Source organism: Phragmites australis, chromosome 4 (assembly GCF_958298935.1).
Source record: "Phragmites australis chromosome 4, lpPhrAust1.1, whole genome shotgun sequence".
Classification (NCBI taxonomy): Eukaryota; Viridiplantae; Streptophyta; class Magnoliopsida; order Poales; family Poaceae; genus Phragmites; species Phragmites australis.
In genome coordinates this window covers 40,259,536-40,284,401 of record NC_084924.1, presented here as the reverse complement: position 1 = coordinate 40,284,401, position 24,866 = coordinate 40,259,536, and the positions used below count along the sequence as shown (strand labels likewise).

General features: G+C 42.5%; 2 protein-coding genes and 1 non-coding gene across 4 annotated transcripts; 1 reads left to right on the top strand and 2 right to left on the bottom strand.

The window, feature by feature from the left end:
• Positions 1-2,332: 2,332 nt before the first annotated feature.
• On the top strand, positions 2,333-2,471 carry LOC133917241 (small nucleolar RNA Z247). Its single transcript, XR_009909644.1, has one exon. It is a non-coding gene; the product is annotated as a small nucleolar RNA Z247 (small nucleolar RNA).
• A 5,538-nt stretch (positions 2,472-8,009) lies between these two features.
• LOC133916497 (protein TPR3-like) lies at positions 8,010-16,815 on the bottom strand. Of its 2 annotated transcripts, none has more exons than XM_062360182.1 (27): positions 16,577-16,815; positions 16,287-16,429; positions 16,004-16,183; positions 15,809-15,922; positions 15,530-15,688; positions 14,482-14,659; positions 14,253-14,373; positions 14,035-14,150; positions 13,756-13,912; positions 13,546-13,655; positions 13,391-13,460; positions 13,243-13,316; positions 13,037-13,132; positions 12,857-12,952; positions 12,618-12,745; positions 12,290-12,524; positions 12,018-12,182; positions 11,852-11,944; positions 11,595-11,741; positions 11,077-11,187; positions 10,766-10,945; positions 10,561-10,689; positions 10,374-10,469; positions 10,102-10,287; positions 9,842-10,008; positions 8,609-8,887; positions 8,010-8,295 (listed from the first exon to the last, which is right to left on the bottom strand). In XM_062360182.1, the coding sequence occupies exons 2-26, from the start codon at positions 16,364-16,366 to the stop codon at positions 8,677-8,679; spliced, it is 3,399 nt and encodes a 1,132-aa protein (XP_062216166.1). In that variant the 5' UTR covers positions 16,367-16,429; positions 16,577-16,815; the 3' UTR covers positions 8,010-8,295; positions 8,609-8,676. The 2 variants fall into 2 exon arrangements, with proteins under 2 accessions (XP_062216166.1, XP_062216167.1); XM_062360183.1 differs by having other exon boundaries at positions 13,756-13,909.
• Positions 16,816-19,485: 2,670 nt separating this feature from the next.
• On the bottom strand, positions 19,486-24,193 carry LOC133916498 (chorismate synthase 2, chloroplastic-like). Its single transcript, XM_062360184.1, has 13 exons — positions 23,956-24,193; positions 23,264-23,414; positions 22,914-22,990; positions 22,760-22,818; positions 22,554-22,637; positions 21,894-21,986; positions 21,340-21,420; positions 21,123-21,254; positions 20,812-20,914; positions 20,610-20,704; positions 20,433-20,498; positions 20,007-20,091; positions 19,486-19,918 (listed from the first exon to the last, which is right to left on the bottom strand). The coding sequence occupies exons 1-13, from the start codon at positions 24,095-24,097 to the stop codon at positions 19,767-19,769; spliced, it is 1,320 nt and encodes a 439-aa protein (XP_062216168.1). The 5' UTR covers positions 24,098-24,193; the 3' UTR covers positions 19,486-19,766.
• Between the last annotated feature and the right edge of the window lie 673 nt (positions 24,194-24,866).

The following is a 24,866-nucleotide window of genomic DNA, read 5'->3' as shown; positions in this document are numbered from 1 at the left end:
TTCTTCATATGTACAGTATAATACTCCATGCTATCCGGTATTGGTGAATAACTGAATATAGAGGAGGTATAGAGAAATGGGTGCAAATTTGCAAACCATATGTAGTGAAGCCGCTGTGATTTACAGTTTTATAGGCCAAAAGAAATCTTGGTACTACTTTGTTTTTCACAAAATAACATGTACAAAATAACCCCGGAAATTCTCAATTCCAAACAGCCAGAACCATTGACCGTCAGTTTTCTTGAAACGGAAACGGTTGCTCGGAAGTTGTGGCGCTAACTTTGAGTCGGCGAGCGCCATCCAATGTGGACAGACAAAAGAGTGCTGAAGATCAAGCAGCCTTTGATGCGTCTCCAGCCAAATTATTTCGATGGGAACCCATCGATGGAGATTGATTTGAGATGTCCGATACAGTCACATGTGTAGAGCACACAACCAAGGTTATTCATTGATCGGTACTAAATCTACTCTGTCGTAAGTGTTTGTTTGCAGTAAGAAAATATGTCTTTTTTGGCAAATTTAGGCATTTGTAGAATCAAGCACATAATTTTTTTGAGGACTCTGCTACTTGTGTGTGCATTGGTGCTAGTTGGGACCCTGACCCTGAGGCGCCACCAACACATGGCTCAGTAGCCACCAATTTTGCGAGCCTTTACATGGGATGGATGCGAGTCCTGGAGTCCTGAGGCGCCACCAACGCATGCAACTGCTGTTTGTCGCCAGGGAGACCTGTTCGCCAACCACCGTTTCTCTCCCTTCATGGGTGTGCGCGCGGCCAGCCATGAAAGGTTCCCTTCCTCTCAGGTGCCCAACTGTAAAAGCAAAAAACTGCCTGCCTGCTGCTCCATCAGCTGCTGCTGCTGCTGAGATTGTTCATCTCCAGTCCAGAGGCGCCGGTTCATGACACTGCTGCTAACTTTTTTACCCTCTCCACGGACAGAGAGAAGTCACTGAGTTAGTGTAGCAAACGCCGCGAGGCCACATGTGACATCCGGTAGTGCGCCGCATGTACGACGGCACAGTACGAGCAGAGTGAGATGGAATGCTGCTATCCAGTTCGTACGTAGTACACGCCGTGAATCATAAGCGCACCGATCTCGCTGAAGCGATCCACTCAGCGATCCACCAACGGCCGTATCGATCCCTCCTTGGCGCGCATGCGGTATTTGGCGCCGTTTTCGCGTGGGCATCCGGTGTTTCTGCTGCAGGATCGCCGTTCTTGGGGCTCCCGCGCGTGGTGTCAGTCTTCCCCTCATGCCATCAGCCAGAGCCCAGAAGACGCTGCCATCCGCCGTGCCCCAGCCGGCGTGGTCCGTGATTCCAGACGCGGCTACGCACTCCTTGCTGCGTAGTCTGGACCTGCAGTTCTGCATGGGCGACCTGTGGGGCGCTCACGTCCACTGAGGCGAGCGTAGTACGAGCAGGTACAACTGGACCCGATGGTCACAAGGTGAGGCTGAGGCGGACACGCGCCTGTCTGTGTCCTTTGATATTTCAGCTTGGGCGTGAATGCTTTGCTCGTTTTGGCGGTGGCACTGTTAGAAAATATGTGTATTGTAGCACTTAGCACAAATGGCTGTTGTATTCAGTTAGGCCACCGAGTCAATAGCTAACGTAGTGCGTGCGTTTAGTTCGTGATGACCGGTTCTCACGTATCCATGAAGTCGTTGTAATTCCCTCATGTGCGGATCACGTTGATCGTGCATTCGGATATAAATAGAAGAAGATCCGAAGAGGATCGTGAGGTTGCTAATTCATTTTCTTTTATGGTACCAGAGCCACGATCTGAAACTCTGATCTCGCCATGGCCGGAACACCAAACTCTGCTACGTCCAGAGCCACTTCCACTTCCCAGTCCGGCCTCATCCCCACACCATCACTCAACACCATCATCAACGTGAAGCTCAATCAGGAGAACTACCTCCTGTGGAAGACGCAGCTCCTTCCCTACCTGAGAGGCCATGGACTTCTCGGATATGTCGATGGGTCGATCCCTCGTCCCAATCAGACAATCACCGTCGAGCCAGAAGAAGCCGGCGGCACACGGCGCATCGCCGTCAACCCTGAGTTTACCACCTGGTACCACCAGGACCAGGTGGTGCTGAGCATCATCAACTCCTCTCTCACCGAGGAGGTGCTCGGCAGCGTCGTCGGAGAGACGACATCGCACGGTGTCTGGCGCACACTGGAGAAGAACTTCGCGTCGACCTCGCGCGCACGGATCATGCAGATCAGGCTGCAGCTGGCGACGATCCAGAAGAAGGACATGAGCATCGTCGACTACTTCAACAAGATGAAGCGCCTCGCCGACACTCTTGCCGCCATCGGCAAGCCAATTGAAGATGAAGAGTTGATCGCGTACATGATGCGCGGCCTCGACAGCGACTACGACTCCCTGGTGACCAGCATCACCACGCGCGCTGATCCCTACACCGTCAGCGACGTCTTCGCGCACATGCTGAATTTCGAGATGCGCCTCGAACAGAACAAGTACAATGCCTCTCCTCAGGTACCGTCCGCTAATCATGTGAACAGAAATTCAGGCCGTGGTGGTGGCCGATCCAACAGAGGAGGTCGCCGTGGCGGCGGACGTCACTCTGGAGGCCGCAACGCTGGATCTAGCGGCTACTCTAGTCAGGGTCCTCGCAACGCCATACCTTGTCAGGTGTGTGGCAAGGAGGGCCATGATGCGCTTCGGTGCTGGTACCGCTTCGATCACTCGTACCAGCCTGAGGACACCAACAAGGTGGCTGCCGCCGTGACCAGCAGCTACGCCGTTGACAACAACTGGTATGCAGACAGTGCGGCAACTGACCACATCACCAACGACATCGATCGCCTCAGCATAAAGGAGCGCTACACTGGTGGTGATCATCTACAGGTCGCTAATGGCGCAGGTCTGTCTATAACTCATGTAGGAAATTCTTCTATTGCTGCTGCTTGTCGCAATCTCCTTCTGAAAAATATCTTACATGTGCCTCGTATCAATCGTCATCTACTATCAATTCATAGACTTGTGTCTGATAATGATGTGTCTGCTGAATTTCACCCTCACTGTCTCCTTATCAAGGATCGAGCCACGAAGGCAATCCTCCTCACAGGAAAATGTGAGAATGGACTCTACAAAATCCCAAATAAAAGCATATTCCAAGCTCTCTTCACTGCCAAGACCAACAGAGAACTATGGCATCGACGGCTGGGACACCCAGCGCCTTCAGTTGTTCATCGAGTCTTAGAAAATAATAATTTTGCTGTAGTCAAAGAAGCCCTACCTGTCTGTGATGCTTGTCAGCAGGGAAAGGCTCATCAATTTCCCTTTTCTTCTTCTTTACATTGTTCATCGAGTCCTTTGGAGCTGATCCACACTGATATTTGGGGTCCTGCTCGTACTTCTGTTAATGGTTTCAGCTACTATGTTAGCTTTGTTGACAACTACAGCCGATTTACTTGGATCTACCTTCTGAAAAACAAATCTGCTGTTGAGTCCATATTCTTGCAATTCCAAGCACATGTTGAACGTTTACTTGATAAGAAAATTCGCATTGTTCAATCAGACTGGGGAGGAGAGTTCAATAGACTGCACAAATACTTTCAGCACACAGGAATTACTCATCGTATATCCTGTCCACACACACATCAGCAAAATGGCCTTGTTGAACGTAAGCACAGGCACATTGTTGAGACAGGCATCACACTGCTAGCACAAGCACAAATGCCAGTCAGGTTCTGGGATGAAGCATTTCACTCTGCTTGTTTCCTTATTAATAGAATGCCTAGCAAGGTCATTGACCATGACACTCCTCTGCATCGTCTTCTTGGTACTCATCCTGACTACAAATTCATGAGGGTTTTTGGGTGCGCTTGCTGGCCCAATTTGAGGCCTTACAATGCAAGAAAACTAGAGTTCAGAACCAGGCAGTGTGTTTTCATTGGGTACAGTGCAAACCACAAGGGGTACAAATGCTTAGACAAGCAAACTGGCCGTGTTTTCATTTCACGCGATGTTGTTTTTGACGAGTGTGTTTTTCCCTTTGCTACAGATCCAGGCATCACACAAACACAGCCTAAAACTTCACACAATCCCACTGTTCTTCCCACTGCTGTTTCACTGTCGCCATACACTGAACAATTCCTCACTGAAACTTTTCCGACAACAGCCAATCCTGCTGCAAGCAGCCCTGCAATAGCTGAATTTACTGCTGAGTTTAGACAAACCAATCCTGTTAACGATCACTCTGGTGTTAGTTCTCATGTTCCTGCAGGCACTCATGTTGACACAAGTGATAGCTCTCCAGTAGTTGAATCTCAGTCACCAGTTGCAGAAGAACAAATTCAGGCAGTATCATCTCAATCTACATCTGAACCTCAGCCTGCTCACCACATGCGTACCAGACTGAAGGACAACATAAGGAAGCCAAAAGAATTCAAGGACGGAACAGTGAGATATGGTGCACTTGTCACAACCAACATCACTGAACCAAGATCTCATGAGCAAGCTCTGCAGCAACCAGAATGGAAGCAGGCCATGGATCAGGAATATTCAGCACTAATGAAGAATAGAACCTGGTCACTTGTGCCACCCAGGAGAGGAATCAACTTGATTGACAGCAAGTGGGTTTTCAAGTTGAAAAGAAAGGCAGATGGATCCATTGACAGATACAAGGCAAGATTAGTTGCTAAGGGATTCAAGCAAAGATATGGAATGGATTATAGTGACACTTACAGCCCAGTGGTAAAGCCAACAACTGTCAGAGTCATTTTATCTCTGGCTGTCACAAGAGACTGGTCCATACGTCAAATTGATATACAAAATGCATTTCTCCATGGAGAGCTGGAAGAAGAGGTGTACATGAGACAACCTCCTGGATATGAAAGTTCACAACAACCTGGTTATATTTGCAAACTGGAAAAAGCACTATATGGACTGAAACAGGCACCAAGGGCATGGCACTCAAAGCTGACCAACAAGCTTTTACAGCTGGGCTTCAAACCTTCACGAGCTGATGCATCTCTGTTCATATTCAACAAGAAGGGACTAACAATGTATATGCTCATCTATGTAGACGACATAATCATTGTTAGCTCGTCCAATGCTGCAACTGACAAGTTGGTGACAGAATTGACACATGATTTTGCAGTAAAAGATTTAGGAAGACTTGATTATTTTTTGGGCATTGAAGTGAAGTATGATCAGAAGGGAATTGTGTTGTCTCAGAAAAGATATGCAGAAGAACTACTGAAGAAGGCCAACATGCATACTTGCAAGCCTATCTCAACACCCATGGCATCTGGTGAGAAGCTAATAAGAGAACAAGGTTCTGTTCTGACAGGCAATGAGCAGTTTCAATACAGAAGTATTGTAGGAGGCTTACAGTACCTAACAATAACAAGACCAGACCTCTCCTTTGCTGTCAACAAAGTTTGTCAATACATTCAAACACCAACTGATGTGCACTGGGGAGCAGTGAAAAGAATATTAAGATTTGTCCGAGGTACAACTGAACAAGGCCTGAGAATACAGCGCTCTGCACACATCAATCTCCATGCTTATTCAGATGCTGACTGGGCAGGTTGCTTAGATGATAGAAGATCAACCAGTGGCTTTGCAGTGTTTTTAGGCCCAAATCTGATCTCTTGGAGCTCAAGGAAACAGCACACAGTGTCAAGATCGTCCACTGAAGCAGAGTACAAAGCCATAGCAAATGTGACTGCAGAAGTGGTGTGGGTTCAGTCATTGCTCAAAGAAATTGAAGTGTATCAAGCAAGAGCGCCAATATTATGGTGTGATAATTTGGGAGCCACTTATCTTACAGCTAATCCAGTCTTCCATGCTCGCACTAAACACATCGAAGTGGATTTTCATTTTGTGCGTGAACAAGTTGCTCGCAAAGCTCTAGAGGTCAAGTTCATATCGTCGAAGGAACAAATTGCAGACATATTCACCAAACCGCTGCCAAAGTTGCCGTTCAATTCCATATGCAACAATCTCAACATCAGAAGACCAAGTTGTGATTGAGGGGGACTGTTAGAAAATATGTGTATTGTAGCACTTAGCACAAATGGCTGTTGTATTCAGTTAGGCCACCGAGTCAATAGCTAACGTAGTGCGTGCGTTTAGTTCGTGATGACCGGTTCTCACGTATCCATGAAGTCGTTGTAATTCCCTCATGTGCGGATCACGTTGATCGTGCATTCGGATATAAATAGAAGAAGATCCGAAGAGGATCGTGAGGTTGCTAATTCATTTTCTTTTAGGCACTAGCGCCTGTCCCCCTCAGCCTCTGCAGCTCTGCCGGCCCGGCAGAGGTAGCTCTGCTTTGCTGCCGAAAGCGTTGCCAGGAGGGCGGCAGCTAGCGAGTAGGAGTACGTGCTAGCTATGCTGCTGCATGCGGTAAGCGCTGTGCCGAGTTGTCGGGCTGGGCGGCACGACTGCGCACCATTGGTAGTGAGTAGTGAGTGTGGTTGTTGGAATTTTACCTGACCTTTTGCATTCCTTGTCACTTTTTTCCCATCACTTTATTTGTTTGCTGTGGAAATTTGTCGCTACGTGATAAATTTTCATTGCGCGCTAGCGCTTACCGAAATTTGTTTCATATTTCAGGCACACCTGTCTTAGCTATCCCTTTGATTGAGAAGAGCAATTAAACTTCACGGTTAATAAATGAAATCTAACGGCCTTGCACCACTGCCTGGATTGTTGCTCACCTCGATCTGAGTAACGAGAAGAAGAAGACTGAAATTCCACGGTGCAAGGCAGCAGCACACACAGTCATACATGGACCGGAACAGTTACACCAACCGCTACAGTATTCTGCCGCGATTGCAGATCACTCCTGTACGTACGTGCACGGGCGGGATGCGGTAAGGCCGATTCAACCAGCTTTAAGGGAAGTGTGCGAAACTCAAGTGCCGTCACGGGCCTGGTCGATCGGCTACCTACTGGCATGTGTCACTGTCACGGGGGCATCTTGCCGTGCGCGGGCAACGCACCGTGGGACGCGGCCATGGGCGCGGACGCGGGTGCGTACGGTGCTGTCCATGCCCGCGACAGTAGCCAGTGTGTCATCCTGACGCAACGTCGCGTCGTACCCGTACGTGCCCAACTAGCATGCACGCAATGCGCGTACGTGCCACGATGCAGGGATGGCCGGTTTCTTCCAAATTTCCGCCATGCACCTTGCCCAGTGCATGCATGGGCATGGGCTAGCTGTGTGGCTCACCGCTCACAAGTCACATGTGGTGGTTAGACGGTCCCAACTATTTTTCCTTTATTTAGTTTTTTTCGGGTTTTTTCTCGTTCCCATTCTCTTTATTTCTATCTATCTTTAATAAAAAAATTTAAAAAAATTGTGAAGTGAAAGGAGATAATAACATCTTAAGGGAATGACATCGAGAATCTTTTCGTAACGAAAATCGTGAAAAGAAATCGTTAAAATGTTGAAGGAAACGAAAATCTGATCGTAAAAATATTCTGGCCATAAAAAACAGTTGAAGATAATCTTACTAAAAGAAAACAGTTAAAGATAATCTTACTAACCGCTGGCCAAGTACGAGCCACCCTGACACCATCACCTTTCGTTCAGCACCGTCCACCAAGACGAGCTGAACTGCTCAGCGAGTAGGCTAGCTGAAACTTCTGTCATCTGTTTCAGTTTCTCCATGCTGCTAGGGGTGCTTAGTTGCTTGCTTGTCCTCCAGTGCTCGGTTTCGTCGGTGCATGCATTAATGCATGGCTCCTCGTCTGGCCGGCCAGCAAAGGTAGCTTTCCTTCGCTGCCGAAAGCTATCAGGATGGCGGCAGCATTCTGTACCTTTTGTTTCGTTGCGGGGTTGGTCGCTGCGCTGAGTACGTCAGGATCGACCGCTTAAAATCCAAATTTCCTTCTAGAAATTTGCATGGCTCGATCCTGCGACAAATATCTGGCGCTTCTGCTGTACCATCTTGGTGAACGATTGGATTTCATATGTAAAACCGGGTGCGGGGGGGGGGGGGGTGTCGAGCCAAGCAAATGAAATGCAAATATTTTACCCACTAGACATAAAAAAAGGTACCAAGTACAGTCAAACTGACACTTGTACAAGAGCTGCATATCTAATGGTAAAACTTTTTTCACGGCACGGCAAACTGAGCAAAATGAAATACTAGGACTAATTCCTCCCTCACTCAATACAGGTAATAGAAATATATATAAGGAACAGATAAAGTGTTGTTGAGCTTGTTTTTATTGACCGCGTTGTCAACTAGATTACCCCTGGAAGCAGCTCTGCGAAGGGAAGTTGCAAGAGTGAAGCCCATCTGCAGAACAAGATGAGGTCAGGAACTGAATAAATATACTCTTTCATGCGAATGCATATTGATATTTTCCTTTGTTTCATCAAACATAATGGGGCATTTGACACAACTAAAGGCAAAGCAATTGGTCAACAAAAAAAATAATATATCCTTCCAGGGTGCAAATACATTGATCACGTTTCCACCTAGTCATTTTGGCCTATTAATCAAACTTCTAAAGTGCAAACAGTACATTATGAATGCTCTATACATCAAATCTCAATGAATTTCAGATCAACAGGTGGTAATTTTGTTTCATTAACTTTTAGAAGGATACCTTGGTTAGTGACAAGTGCCACGAAGTGCAGAAGTGATAGAAAAATCTACCAGTTCAACTTCTCGTGATTATCTTTCTGGTTGATCAGAACTTGAAGCTCCATTAGGAGCTGGTGTGGACAAGTTGCTCGTGGACCCATTCTCCATTGGTGGAGGATTTCCCCATTTTCTCTCAGATTCCAAAGGTTCCAATACATAAACACCACCATCAGTCAGGCCTAGAGCAAACTGGCTTGCTTCGGAAGGATGTGCCGCAACCACGACGGGGTGGACACTTGAACTAGAAAAGCAAGGACATGTATCAGGCATTTATTCACAGTTCAACACTAATACGCCAAACATTATGATTTGCTTGCTATAACAATAGTTCACAACTTTCCAGCTTGATGTACTAAGAGTGAAAATTTGAGACTCTTTTAAAATAATGCATGAAGAGGAAACATGCAAACCACAGGTACTCAACTGGTAGTTTGTGGCTTCACCCAACCCCAACTTTCAGAGTTTAATTTTCCGCCTAAGAAGACCTTTTTCAATTCATCTTAATCCACCCAATAGACATCTCTGGATTTAGCAGTAATACAATTCTAAAATTTCCCCTTGAAGCAAATTCAAGGACCTTTTCAGAGACATCATTGAGATATTTTCCCCTAACACTATGGAACAATTTAGTTGCTCTAGGTAAACTTCGACCTAATGAAAGAGCACAAATACTAACGTATTAGTGCGCCATGTTATTACATTCTGTAGCATCCGATTTTCATCGAGTGGACAAAGAGGCAACAAGAGAAGGGCAACAGTGCACCTATTTCTATGATAAGAGATTAAGAGCACCATGTTATTATGGTGCCATAGGCCGGCCCTCACGGCACCACCTGGCTGTATGCTGCCACATAATAAACCTCCTACCACGCACAACACATTATTCCAGCTAGGGCATGGCATGAATATTTAACTTCTGCCTATGATTCCATACTACAACTTAGCTAGTTTTTTTTTTTTCCGCGAGGACATTTAGCTTGCTATATTTCAAAAATACTCTACAATATAAATTTACTTTCTTTTTTTAACTTGTCCGGGAGCTTGGCAAGCAGTCCAGAAGACATACACCTAAGATGGTCTAAGGACTAGCCTCAACTCAATCCTAGTTCTCAACCCCAACAACACTGCCAATTCAATCCGATAGGCATCATTCTCCAAAAAATGCATAGAATAAATTCTGTGTTTTTCAGAATACCTGATATTTGGAGGAAGATAGGAAGCTGGAAGAATTCGACATTGGAGTCTCAAACTCGATGCGTTAAATATGCAGACAGTAGCATCCAGAAAGCTTGCATAAATCAGTTGACTATCACACGAGAATGTAGCGTGTGTTATTGGAGCTGAATTCTCTCGAACAGGCCACTGTAAGTAAAGTGAAGGTAAGGCATGAGGCAACCTTTACAGTGAGCTCCACTGCAAGTACATCTGCAGAAGAGAAAGAGAGAGAAACTTCACCTGCTTCACCGGTTCTAGTTTTGTAGTTTCATAGATGGCAATCTGGGTTTCATGCACAACAAGAAAGTGCATTTGATCATGGTGGAACTGAACACGTGTGTCTAAGATGTTGGATGGGCGACCTGATGGTATCTGCAAAAATATGTTCTTTTGCTTCTCCCATCCATCCGTGTTCCAAACACATAACTACAAGAGGAAACAATTAAAAACAGTGAGAACAGAATATAAGTAGCTGGTCAGATATGATCTAACTTGATAGTTCAGTAAAGAACCTGGGCATCAGCTCCAGAAGAGACCAACACATTTAACACATTTGAAAAGGCAAGACCCGTGATTCTCTTAGAGTGACCCCTAAGCTTGCTTTTGACCTGTGCAAAGAAAAAAAAAAGTCATATTTTGGCCATATCCTGTTCTATGGAGAGAAAAAACAAAGCTAATCATGTTGTCCAGCGCTAATACCTCATCAATTCGGACATTATAGATTTGAATGGTTGAGTCATCCATTCCAATTGCAATTATGTTGTTATCTTGAGGGTGGAATGCAAGAAAAGTTGCTGCCGGTGGTGGAGGCATAAATGTTGTCATCGTCTGCAGTAAAAATAAACATAAAAGGTGGTTTCTACATAAAAGATAATAATTCAAATCTTCGTAATGATTTACCAACCTTGAAAGTCATCATGTTGAATAGAGAAATCTTCCCCCCAGAAGCAGACATGACATATGAATCGTTCTTTGACAAAGCAAAGCAGTGAACAGCTTCTTCAGGATTACTGTCAGATGTGTCATTAGTCATGAAGATGCCACTCGGAGGTTGCCATAGTTGAGGCGACACACTTGCAGTAGCCTAGAAGAGTAAATAGCAAATAGAACCAATTAGTTGTTATCTACCACAAACTGTTCACCTCTGATGTGCAGGGAAGATAAGCAATCTGAGCCCTACTCATATGTGTATCATTAAAAAAAAACTGATTTCACCTTTCCAGTTGAATTCCGATCACTGCGTGGCCATTTCCAAAGTAGATGAACAGCGCTCGCAGTTAAAGCCAAGATAGCAACACCAGAATTTGTATAAATCAGTCTCGAAATCTGCATTTACGAGAAAAAATAATCTTCAAATAGCCTTATGACAAAATCAGCGTCGGCATTGCCAAGTTGAATAGAGAAATCAAGAATATAAGTCAGGATGTGGGCAGATGCCACCCATTCCACTCAATTGGCCAAGCACCACGGACAGAACTGAAAATCTAAGGTAGACATGCAGGCAACAGCTTAGTGCAATTAGCAGTTGTAAGGGGTGTTCCAAGCTCAAAGGAATTATGTGCAATAACTGGAACATCTGAGGTACGAAACAATGTACTACAAATTAATTTTGTGCAACCACGTTGACAAGTCCAAATAACGAAACCATTCAACTCTATGCGCAAGATTGTAAAAGAGAAATGATATAGATTCAACAAATAATGCGAAGGAAAAGAGGAGGGATGAAGTACTACCTTGCTTGTTCTCATGTTATCAGCCAGTTTTATTGATCTACACTGAGTTGACTCAGTTATCTCCATAAGCTTCCATACTTTTGACTTGTCCAATGACTCTTCAGCTATTCTAGGTTTTACATCCACCAAACTTCTACTATCGCCATTCTGTTATTTTATTTCCAGAGTATGACAAAGTAAGTTGGGACCATAATAGGAGTTGCTTTGTGATAGAAGAATAGAAGATCAGCAGGAAAGTTATGTGTGTATAGGCAAACCATTGCAGTTATAGCTGCTGGAGCAGCAGTTCCTGAACTGGTTGCTGCAGCCGCCGCCGCCGCAGCAGCAGCAGTCAATGGATTTATTAGAGGCTGCATCAACAAGGATTGATTGGATCGTACTTGCACAAATTCTTCTCAGAATTTTATGGTTATAAGAAACTACCTTTGTTACAGTATCAGATGCATTACGAGAAGCATCAAAAGAACGATTTTCCAGTGTGCGCAACAACCGAAGTCCATCTGCATTAGCTAAGATCTTGATACTATTATCAACAGTAGAAACAGCCAACAGAGTACCCTCTTTGTTGAAGCGTATCCGTGGGCTTACCTGATGATTGTTGGGCCATGTTAAAACAAGAGGACAATTTCATACTTCATTTTATGAAATCCACAACTCACCAAAATGAAGCACACATAAAAGGAAAAAAAACTCACAAGTAGGCCACCATCAGCATCAATGGTAGTCAGAAGACCTGTGTTGTCCATGTCCCATATCTTAATCAAGAATTCATCTCCAACAGCCAAAAACCTGTTTCGGGTGGTATCGAATTGCACAACACCCATAGATCGCTTACGAAATCCCTGATATGTTCTCTTCACCGCTCCTTCACTTTCATTCCATTCTACTAAATGCGATTCACCATCCTTGCTAGTCCCACAAGAAAACAGCCTACTCATAAAGGACGAAAAATAAGTTGAAGCAAAATACAAACAGCCACATATTCCTAACTAAACCAAGTAACAAAGAACTAAAATGAGGAACCTTGAACCATCCGCACTATATGCCATTGTAGTGCACCAATGACCTGGTGCATCATAGTCAACTCTAGATCCCAAATTATCATAAAGCCACGCCTTTATCTTTCCATCTAAAGCAGTTGAGAAGATGAACTGAACAATAAGAAAATAACATGAGGTAAAACCGCTAGTTTCCAATGGTAAAAAATAGGCCTAATTGGGTATCAACAACTATTGAATCTTTGATAATAACTGCATGAATACCTGAATATTTTCCTTGAAATGCGGACAAACTGAATAAACAGGAGCTTCATGACCTTCAAAGGTAAATTGCTTTGCTCCACTAGTGGCCTCCCATACCTATTATGCAATACTCACAAAGCTTCATATCTCTCAGATGAATAAATGATTAGTCCAAGAGCTAATGCCATCACAGAAACCCACCTTAATTGTCTTATCATCTCCACATGTAATTATACATAGCTGCTTATTTGGATGAGCAAATGCGATGTCATTTACACCACCAACATGTGCATCAATCTGAAGAAAGCAAGAGTTAATCAAATTTAGGAATCAAGATAGCCAATTATACACAATATAATACATCAAACAATAATCAGGTAGAAAGAACTAAGAATGTGCAGTCAAACCTCCAAGTGTTGCCTAATATCATCGCCACCGTGATAAGAATAAATCTGTACAATATGCCTTGAATATGCAACACCTGTTAAAAGGAGAAATACATTAGAAAGCTGCAGCCACAAAAGGACAGCAAAAGCACTGGTTAAATTATCTTACCAAACAAGGTTCCATCAGGACTCCATATTATGCGATTAACTGACACAGAAGGATCCTTGACCAGAGATGCCTGTTGACGAATTTACATGTCATACATACTTAGAAGGTTAGTAAAGAGCACCAAGTTACTGAATCACATAGTGCAACAAACAAACCTGGAGGGCCATTGAACATTTCCCAAGCTCCCAAACCTTGAAGTTTCTTAAAACAAGTCTTTCCTTGGTACCAACATCCCACAATCCAATGTCACCAACATTGGTACCAACTGCAGCAGACCAACAGTAAAGATAGCATGGTGAGATGACACGGAAGGGACAAATCCGGATTTAACGTGAGAAAGCAATAAGGCACTATAAAGGACTTACCAATAAGAAGAGTTTGTTGATGTGGATGGAAATCCATGCTCATCGGGACTGATCCTTGGCTCAAGGTCCGTGCAACAGTTCTATGGAAATCGTCTTGTTGGTAATTATGGCTCTGCGGATAAGTCACAGGCAACATGTTCACTGGAAGATTCACCTGCTAAATTAGACCACCATGAAGTACATGTCACCGAATGATTAAGCGTAATGAAAAGTATCAACTATCAACAGCAAGAATCTAGTAATGGCAACATATATTTCAGGATGAGATATCACAAATACCTCCTCAGACATGCCAACTGGTCTAGTTCTCTTGGAGACGTGGTCAGAATCTCCCGATGGATAATCCATACCAGGATTGGCAGTTGTGGGTGTTCTAGGATGCTTCAATATAGCAGCTACGAGGTGTAAAGGCAGACAGATGTTAGTCAACAGACCCATGTTACTGCCTTCAATTCAGACCATTCCATAATTCTTTGCAACAGTAATAACGTAAGTACCAGGATTCGTAGGAGTACCAAATCCAATTGCACCACCAGACACAGCAGGATGTGTTACTGCTGGAGGGTTTGACATCCACCCAGCAAGAGGTGGGACAGGTGTTGGTGCAGGTTGAAAAGGCTGAAAAGGACATAAATCAAGTTCAAAACAATTGCACTAAATCATGTTCTAAACAATTGTACCCTTTCGCATGTATATGAAGCATCCAAATATGTTCAACAAACTTACTCCATGGGCACCCAATGGGGGGAAACCTCCAGGTTTTGGCATAGATCCAAGTAATGGATTGTTTGCCGGCGATGGAGCACGTGCACCATTTGGTTGTCCACAAGAATGATCAACAAAAAGAGTCTTGATATCAGGATTAGGCCTAGGGTTTTTGCAAAGCTGGTGCTGCCAGTTTAAGCTGTCAAATATGAACAATAGTAAGGTGGCCTATCATAAAGGTCAAAAATCCTTACACAGACATCTTAATTGCATAATTATAATCTCTTTTGCTCTTAATTAAAAACATATATGAGAAATCAAGAGACGCACATCAAGCCAATGTGAAACTAGACCCAGAATCAGCTAGCATTAACTCTGATAATCTAAGAGACCAGTCACACCGAATCTTATAGATGATAAATAATTGAAAAGCAACTAGCAACATATCAGGAAAACATAGCTGATTCACTATGCAAAAAGTTGTGACATCAGAAAATGAACTAAATTCAAAGAGATGAGTGGTATCCCAAGGTTATACTCTTGACTACACAGACAATCTTTTCTATTTCCAACCTCAAGCCCTATCAAATGGCCCAGAAAATGAAAAGGCAAGCAAATGATAAGAAGTTAAACATTAGTATTTCCAACCATAATATCCGTAAGAATCAGCATGCAAAATAAATCATGTTTACAATATGAAAACAGTAGAAGCAAATCAGAAGCAAACAGGTGTTGAAGTAATAACTAGTTCTTCTCCTAAATCAATATTCTTAATTCTAAATCAATATTACAATATTCCCATTTCATCATCAGAAATCATTAATCTATTTTTTTATTATTATAAATACATTTATCACCGTATCAGTGTTATTAGGGAAAATGGTGTTCCTCGGTATCAACATATCCATATCACGTATCAGTTTTGCCATATCCGGGCAACCTTGTCTAAAACTGTTCAATTGCTAAGGTTCTCTCTTTACTCGCGTTAGCGCAACCTTGCAAGACAAAACAAAATGTCATAGTTATCAAGAGTAGGGGCACAGAGATCACTTTTTTCTTTGTGTGCTACCTCTGGTTGATAAGTGTACGCAATCTAGAATTCTTCAGGTTGGGAAACTGAAGCTTGTCACGGAATAAGGGATTAGCTTCAATCAGCTTCTTCAGCTCAACAAGCATTATTGTCCTTGCAGATTTTGTATCACCGTACTTGGAGAGCTGCTCATTTTCCCTAACAAGACAAAAGACAGATATCACTCCCTGAGCAATCCAGAAACAATAAAAAGTGGCAGCAATAATGACAACAGACTAATGCACACAACAAATGGGGTTGGCCAGGCTAGCATTTTACCTAAAGTTCTCCAAGGTAAGAAGCTGTGTGATCTCCTTGAACAGCTCCTCATTGAAGGATGCAAAGACCTTCAAGTCCTTGACCAAGATTTCAACAGCCTTCGACCGATCATGCCTGGCAGAAAAGCAAAGAAAGCCTGGTCAGCGAGGCACTCCACTCCAGCATCATAAACGCCGCACAACCCTATCCACTTACTTATCAAGAGCCTCGAGATACTTCTGCTTGCGGATCTCAAAGAATATCTTCATCGAGTAGCGGTTGTCGTCGACCTTGGTGAAGCCCCCAAGGTAGCGCTCCACCTCGTCCCAATTCCCATTGATCACCTCGTCCTCAAAGTACTTCATGTTGAAGTAGAACCCGGACTCCTGCTCGAGCCTAGACAGCAACAAGAGCGCCAACCGAGTAAGAAAATAGATACAAGATAGACAACACAGCTACACAAGACGGACCCTTTTCTTCATCGGTTCGAACCACTCACTTGTGGACAGTCTCTTTGAATTTCTCCTCATCGAGAAATTGCAGGATAAGGAAGACCAGCTCCCGGCTCAGCGACGACATCCTCCTTCCCCCGCCTCACCCGCGCGGCGGCGGACGCACCTAGGGTCCTACCCTATGGGGTCTCTGCACAGGACCAGAGCGGAGTTAGTCGAACCCCAATTTTCCTTCTGGAAAATTAGGATCCGATTGCTCACAGCAGGCAAGAGATCTCCGGGAACAAGTAAATCTTAAGGGGAAACAGATCCATCCAAGCGAGTTAGGGTTCCATACCAACAAAAGAAAACAACCGCGAGTCCGGACGGATCGCGACTCCACGCTAATCCAGAGGCAACAGCGACAACTTCGTGGCGGCGGCTTGCTTCGGTGGAAGCAGGTGGCCTCAGCGCCGCCGGCGAGGATTGAGGGCTCGGCGGCTTCGGATTTGGTGGGGGAGGGCCGTGCTCGATCGCGAGAGGAACAGCCGTGCGATAGAACTGAAGCAGGGGCAATATGGGTAAGTCAACAATGGATGGGAGCCGAATTCCCTATTTAAGGGGGAGAAAAGCAGCAAAAATGGAAACTTTATGCGTAGGACCAGAATAGCAGCGTTTCACATGTAAATGAGGCAAGTACAAAAAAATACATCGACACGGTTCTTTAAATGCATGGCAGCTCATTCTCGACATACAAATACAGTATACTTATACAAATACGGTACAAGTATACTGGATCTGCAGGCGATGTCATTTTTAGTGGTGCAAATAATTGTTTCCCTAAACAACAATATGTGATCCTATTAGATAACATTCTTGCTCTGTTTTTCTCTATCACAAATGCGTGAATAATATATTGTTGCGACCACAAATCAAATCTATAAGGCTAAATTAGATATAGAAAAAATAGGTTGACACCAAGCTAAGGTTATGTATGGTCCTAAACTGTCGAGCCATTGAATCAAATCTACAAAGTTTCTTGGAGGACGTTAAAGTAGGTGCATATTGTTGGAGATTTAACCACAAAGTTGAACTGTACACTCGGTTTCTCTAGATGAGGGATCAAAATATCCAACGTAAGGGCTTGTATACTACTCACTCTGGTTATAAATATATATTATTTTGAATTAGATACGGTCTCCAATATATAATTTTAATTATTATTTTTTATTACAATATATTTATAATATTAATTGAATTTGTTATATTATGAAAGTAGTTTTCAAAACAAATTTATACATATGATTTTAATATTTCTACACTAAATATTTTAAAAACTATCGTTAGCAAAAGTTTTAAAAGATTGACCGATTTTTTTTCAAAATAATATGTATTTATAATCAGATGAGTAAGATATTTACCCCTACTTTCTGGCTTTAGATCCAAATTAAAAATCCAATCAGAACACGAAACAAAAATTATGGTCATGACCTAGCAAGCTTCCAATCTCGTCGTGGGAACCATTCCCGGCGAAGACGATCTTGGATGCAGCGTGATTGGCATTGGAAGTGCCTGATTAGGGAGACCAAAGCAGGATGGAGAGAGAAGAAATTACTTGGAGGCCGAGTGAAGAGATGACCACATGTATTATGCAAGGTTCATCTGACTGATAAGTGCATGAGCTTATCGCCAGTGATAAGTACTGGGGATGTGATAGGTGATAAGTAACGTGGAGATAGTGGTGGGGCCGCCATCGCCATTAACGCCAGGGAATCCGAAGGTGGCTGTGAATGGATTTGCTTTTAATGAAGACCTTTTCTACCCAAAGCAGAAGGATTTCTTTTCATAATGAAATGATCCGAGAGACACTTCACACTTGCATTATTTCAGAAAATAAAAAATAAAGGTGAAGATGCCATGCAAGGTAGATTTCGTACCAACGAGAAGTATACAGTCCTCGAAAAAAAGAGAGAAGTATACCAGAGGCTTTTGAAAAAAATCGTGCCTTGTGAAATAAATATCGGATTGAACTGACCCGATGCGAGATCGCGATATTCAAGGTGCAAGATGCCAAGCTCGTGATCCGGGTTCCATCCCCAACATAAGCAAGGGTACAACACCCTTCAAAAAAAAGGAGTGAACGGAAAAAAGTGTATCAAACAAGCAATTATGATCAATTTTGAAATCTATACTGGGTCTAGAGTTTATATGATAAAATAAAATAGTTTAAAATTTTATTTTCAGTCTAAAATAAAAATCTAAAGCTAGGTTTGACTAACTCCAAGAAACATTGAATCTAGAGCTGTTTCAAATAAGGTTAAGTATGTGTTTGATTCAAATGCATTGTTCCAAGGCTAGGAGCCTCATGAGATATATTTGTACTTTTGTTATGTCTTATGCAAACATACTTTCTACTTAATTTGTTTTGAAATATAAGGCATATAATTAAGCGATATTGTTTTAAAATATAAGGCTTGCATGCAACTCTAATGATGCTTTATTTTTTCATCGCCCTCCTCTCTCTTTGACATTTATTGTTGAACAAACACCTACACAAAGAATTCTCTCTTTAATTCTAAGAATATCTGATAGCTGATATATAAAAAAGCGTACATATCATCAGTAGATAATACTATGTACAACCTCTCCAATAGCTTAGATGTACTATTGTCTATAAAATTAATATTGACCCACATACAATAGACTGCAGAATTGATAGATTAAACATGTAAACTATCTATTAGTTAATACTCTAACTTTTTTCTCTTCTCATTATTATCCCCCCCCCCCCTCACGCTGATAGAAATTTGATGTGAACAATCTTATAACTAGCTAATATGTATTATCAGAGTAGGCACCACGATCCTACACTTAATTTAGTTTTTAAAAAGGAACGGAGGGTGTACTACTTTAGTTTTTCTAATAATTTCCCAGGGTTTAAAACGATAACACAAGTGAGCAACCATCATTAACAGTCAAATCCTCTGTTGCCTCTGTTGGACACCAGGGTTTCAGATTTGTTCAGGCTTTGCAATAAAGCTGTTTGTCAGATCGGATTCACATGACAAATCCGACCATGCTCAGGGATGAGATTGATGTGAAGCATAAAAGCATGAAAAAAATCTTTACAAAATCCGATGCAGACTCCATTACTACCCGCATCATGATTTACATCCAGCAGAAATTGGTGTACGATCTCTACTTGGATTTTGCAAGAAAAAATTCATTTATAGGCTGCTCATAGGATACACATTAACTCTCCCAAAATGAAAAAAGATTCTTTATTGCTCAAACAACTGCATATCACGAATCATCTCACAAAAAGGGTACATGTCCTGCGCAACTTGTTATACTACACATCACAAAACATGAATGCACTTCTATCTTGATATTCGCTGTTGGATATCTAGGGTACAATACTCGAGGGTGTATGCTAGCATGCAGGGTTGGTGCAAAACTGCAAATTGCTTAGCAAAGCCAAGAATTATGTCTGACAAGAAAGAAAACTTGAGGGTAAAAATCCATGGAATTTTGTTCCAAGACAGACATTATGATAGGTTTGGTGCCAATTCAGATGCACTGCTGGCAGAGACTGGTTCTTGTAGGGCAAGATTCAGTGGAAACATCTCGCACTGGGCAATATGCGCCATAAGCTGGTCCATGATGACCAACGCGGCCATGGATTCCACCATAGGAACAGCTACGGAAGTAATAACAAGAAAAAAAGAAAATCAGATCATAGGGACCAAAAGCGATAAAAAGTAGGAAAATTTAGGTGGAGCCGTTACCTCGAGGGACAACACATGGGTCATGACGGCCCCTTGCTAAAAGTTCAATATCTTGATGCTCCCTTGACACAGTATTTTGTTTCTTCTGGAAAGTGAAATCAATGTCTCAGATAAATGACTATAAACTTTCCACAAGTAGCACGCCCGAAATGTAACCCAAATCATGTAAAAGACACCCATAATGTACTACCATTCTCCAATACAAAACAAGTCACATACGATGCACCAAATTAACATTCTAATATTCATGGTAGTTGTTAAAGTGTAGTTTTGACAAAATAGTGGTCCTAATTGCATCCACAACATCACAGTGCCTATCATTCAGAAAAGCATTACATGACAATGAAGCTACTGTTAACATTATAAGGAAGCAAATAAAGTTTTTCTTAACAAAAAAGAGGAAGTTTTTGAACTGGGATGCCTTACCCCAATAGTTGCTGTTGGCTTAAACGCTACTTTGAAGTATATAATTTCACCATTTGATATCCCTCCCTGCATGCACATACAAGTTACAAATATAGAGCCATCAGTTTCATATGTACGACTATATTTCTAAAAAAAGAACAATGTAGCATTAAAGCAATAGGATTTTAGGATAAAGACCTGTACACCGCCTGAACGATTAGTTCGTGTTCTCACATTTCCAGCCTCATCCATATAGAACTCATCATTATGCTCACTTCCAGTAAAGTCAGTACCTGGGCACAAGTTATTATTACTTAGGCCAGTTGTAAAGTAGGCTGCATAGCTCCCCAACTATTTGCAAACAAATATGAAAACTAATCCTGAGAAAAAAATTCCTTACCAGCGAACCCACTACCAATCTCAAACCCTTTGCTTGCAGGAAGAGAAAGCATAGCTTTTGCCAGTTCAGCTTCAAGTTTGTCAAATACAGGAGAGCCGATCCCCTACAAATTGTTAACGCGGTCATATCACTTATATGATTCAAATAACTTATTTAAAAAAAAGGGACTATCAGACTTCAAACATATGTTGTAGTCAAAAGGCAAGGCAATTATGACTCATGAGTAAAAACACACACACCAAGCTTATTTGGTAAGTAAGGTTGGAGGACACACACCAAAATCAACATAACTGCAGAGCCTCAATACTTACACGAGGAACATTTCTTGCAATGCATGTGACCACCCCACCAATCGAATCCCCTCTAACTCGTACTTTATCAATTGCAGCGATCATCTTCTCTGCATATTCTGGATCAGGACATCTAACAATGTTGCTCTCTATCTGGAACAGAAACAAGATAAAATTCAGTAAGCCTGTTGAGACTATCCCAGTAATGTTGGAGTGGGAGGAGGTGGAAAGCAGAGACCTGTTCCAAGGTTACGGTTTCATAATCAACTGCATCTTCTGGAAGTACGACTTGATGTACTTTGGAAACAAACGCCAAGATCTGCAAGTAGATGTTTTTTCATTACAGGGTACTGGAGGATTATTTCAATCAAGAGAGATAGATAGGCCCAGATGCCTTTTTGCAGTGAAATGAGAAGGTGACAGAACATTCTATTACTGTAGCAGAATACTTGCATAGGTTGCAACATTGCTTACTGCGCTATGCAACAATATCAAGATAGAATAGAACTATATAATCCACATAATTATCATATTTAGGTTAAGCAAGAAACAGGATCAAATTCAAAACAATCTGGGGAGCAACTATTTGACAAGAAATTTCTCATTCAACTATTTTCATTACTCTTCATAAAACCTTAAGGTCAATAGTGAAATCAATACAAAAGTGTTGAATACTTGTACATATTTAGGATGTATCAACAAGCAGTTTTTTTTCAGTGTTGCATTGTCTATGGGTAAGTAACCAGGCCAACAAGCGTGTAATAGTTTCAAAATTGCCAAGTAGGACGGCACCTCTACTCCAGATTTGAGCTTAAGAATCTTCTTTGCAAGAGCTCCTGCAGCCACCCTTCCAATGGTTTCTCTGGCCGATGACCTTCCGCCTCCCTATCATTCAACCAGCACAGAAATATATTTCAATCAAAGAATGCGGATTTTGTATCCAGGGGTTCCCATGTACCCATTAGCAAAATCAACATGTTGCAATGTTTCAAAAATTCGTCAAAAAGTCATCTACGTAGTACACATAAAGTTAAGTAAACCTACAAAATTCAATTTCAAATTCATCCTAGATGTCAAGAAACAAAATAGACAAGCAGTCAATCTGGAATTGTGCATCATGTCCTAATAGTACCCCTTCTGTTTTTTGAATCTCGATATCAAAGATGAATTTGAAATTGAATTTTTATAGGTTTACTTAACTTTATGTGTACTACATACATGATTTTTTATAAGTTTTTTTTAAAAACATTGCAATTTGCTTATTTTTATGGAATTCATCATATTTTCACTAAAGGGGATGCCGGATCCCCTGGTCACCAACCAATTTCCCTAATTCAAATTATCAAGCAAGAAAAGCATTTTATACTAGTAAAAATTATAGCAGAAAATGTGCATATAGTAGCTCTACAATGTGATAACTAGTGTATACTTATATATACATGAAAAAGGTACCTGCACAGCTCTAACACCGTATTTGAAATCATAAGTTGCATCTGCGTGCGAAGGCCTGTACGCCTTAGCCATTTCACTGTAATCCTGTAGAGCCGAAAATGATTATAAATAAATACATAGTACTAACAATTCTTGCCCTCCTAAATGTTCAGCTTCCATAAGTTTCATTCATCACAAAATATATATCCAGAAAAGTAGATACTTACGCCGCCTCTTTGATCTGTATTTGGGACAAAGACATGAATTGGCGTACCAGTGGTCATCCCTGCAGAAAACATATCAGCATTGTCATGCCACTGAGGCAAGCTAATACATTCTTATCTCCAAAAAGTTTGTCCTGTATTCTGGAAGGTACCATACCTTCATGTGTCCCTGAAAGAATTTTGCATGTATCAGTCTCCTTTCTCGGGGTAGTTATTCTACTCTGGCCTGGACGTCTGTATAGATCAACCTTTCGTATTAGAGAACACCATAGAAATAATCTAGCAATCTTATATTGAGGGTATGCTACTACCCCAATTTGAGTTTCATGATATGCCACTCCACGTGTCACTAACAAGAAGGCCACATGTTAGTGAGACATGGCAGTGGTATATCCTAAAAAATCCATCAGGGAGCCATATTCTGCTAGACATTAGCAAACATATACGTGCAAAATCCTAACTTCGTCAGCAACCACTTGAAAATAATGAAATGTGGAAGAAACACACCTTCGATCGAGTTCTATTTGCATATCTGCCTCAGTGAGTGGAATTCTTGGTGGGCAACCACTGATGACACAGCCAACACCACCTCCGTGGGACTCTCCATAAGTTGCAACCTGGAAGTAGTTCCCGAAGACATTTCCAGTCGCCTTCACCTCTGTTTTTGCCAATTTCAGGAGCATCAAATGTTAGAGTCGGCTCTTTTGCCATTCTAGCTCTAAAAAACAGCAGTCATGTAGAAGATTAAGGAGTCATTTGCCAGAGCATCATAAGAATTGCAGCATACAAATCGATGATGGAGGTGCCAAAACAGACGGCACTGAACCTAATTATCACAATCGCCAAGATCTATAACAGCAAAAATGTATCCAATACTAAACAATGAACGCTAGTCGCTAGCACCTAACGAGGGAATCCTTTTTACTCTTCGAATCGCCGTTACAGAAATTACGACGGATACACATTCATGTGACCGAGGCTGAACCTTACATCTCCAGAACAAAAAATCAGACCCCTATTGCCACCAACGACGGAATACTGTAATCCGCAGCAGGTGACTAAGCAATCCCCAGCTCCGTTGCGAAGCTTGAGGCAATCTCCACATCAATACCGATAACCGGACAAGACCTACCCGCTCGGCGATGTGCACGAAACGATTTCATTCTAGTGCCACGAGTAAAGGGATACGCTGGACGGACCTAGGCGAGCGGCTCGGTGGCGGCGGCCGACGGAGAAGCGGAGGGAGACGGGGGCGGGTTCCGGGAAGGATCCGAGCCCGCGGGGTGCGAACCGCGAGGACGCTCTGGCGGCCACCGGCGGCTGCGACACGGGCGCGGCCATTGGAGGGTGGTTGGTTTTTGGGCCCGAGGTGGTTTGGTTGGTGAGCGAGGGAGGGAGGAGGCGAAGCGGAGGAGGAAGGGAGGCTAGGGAGCAGACCGGTTTAATACGCGACGCGGCGGGGTCGCCACCAACCCCCTCGCTCCGGCCGCACGGGTTCAGTTCGTGGTGGCGTGCTACACGCCTACACCTACTACGACCTCCGGTCCGGTTTGGGTTGGGTTGGTGGCTGACTTGATTTGGAGCAAAATCCGGGTAGCAGCGATAGGGGTTGATTGGTTGTCTGTAACAAATAATTTTAAAAAAAAATTCTGTTTATCATATGTATTATTTAGTTTGATCTGATAAATATAAATGTATATCTACAACTTAGTCTGAGAGGGATACTCAAGTTTCCTCTACAGCTCGGTCCGGTAGATACATGCATAGAGGTGTATTTACTTGTTAGTGTCATAAAATCATCTTCATGTGAGCAACTAATTACAATCTTAATTTTTTTATTTGCTCATACGACCGCGGAGCGATCAGCCAAATAAAAATTTAGCTCAACCTATCTAAATAGATACATTCAAACAAATATTTTTTTAATAAATATAACTCTATTCAATCTGCATATATGATTCATACGAGAGAGACTCGTACTAGCCATCAATCATACCTTTACTAATCCTGCTAGAGTTAGAATTTGTTAGAGGAGGACAGAGGTCCAGTGAAGAAAACCAAACTTTTATAACTTTGGCGAATTCGTGGAGAACACTTGCGACAACTCAAT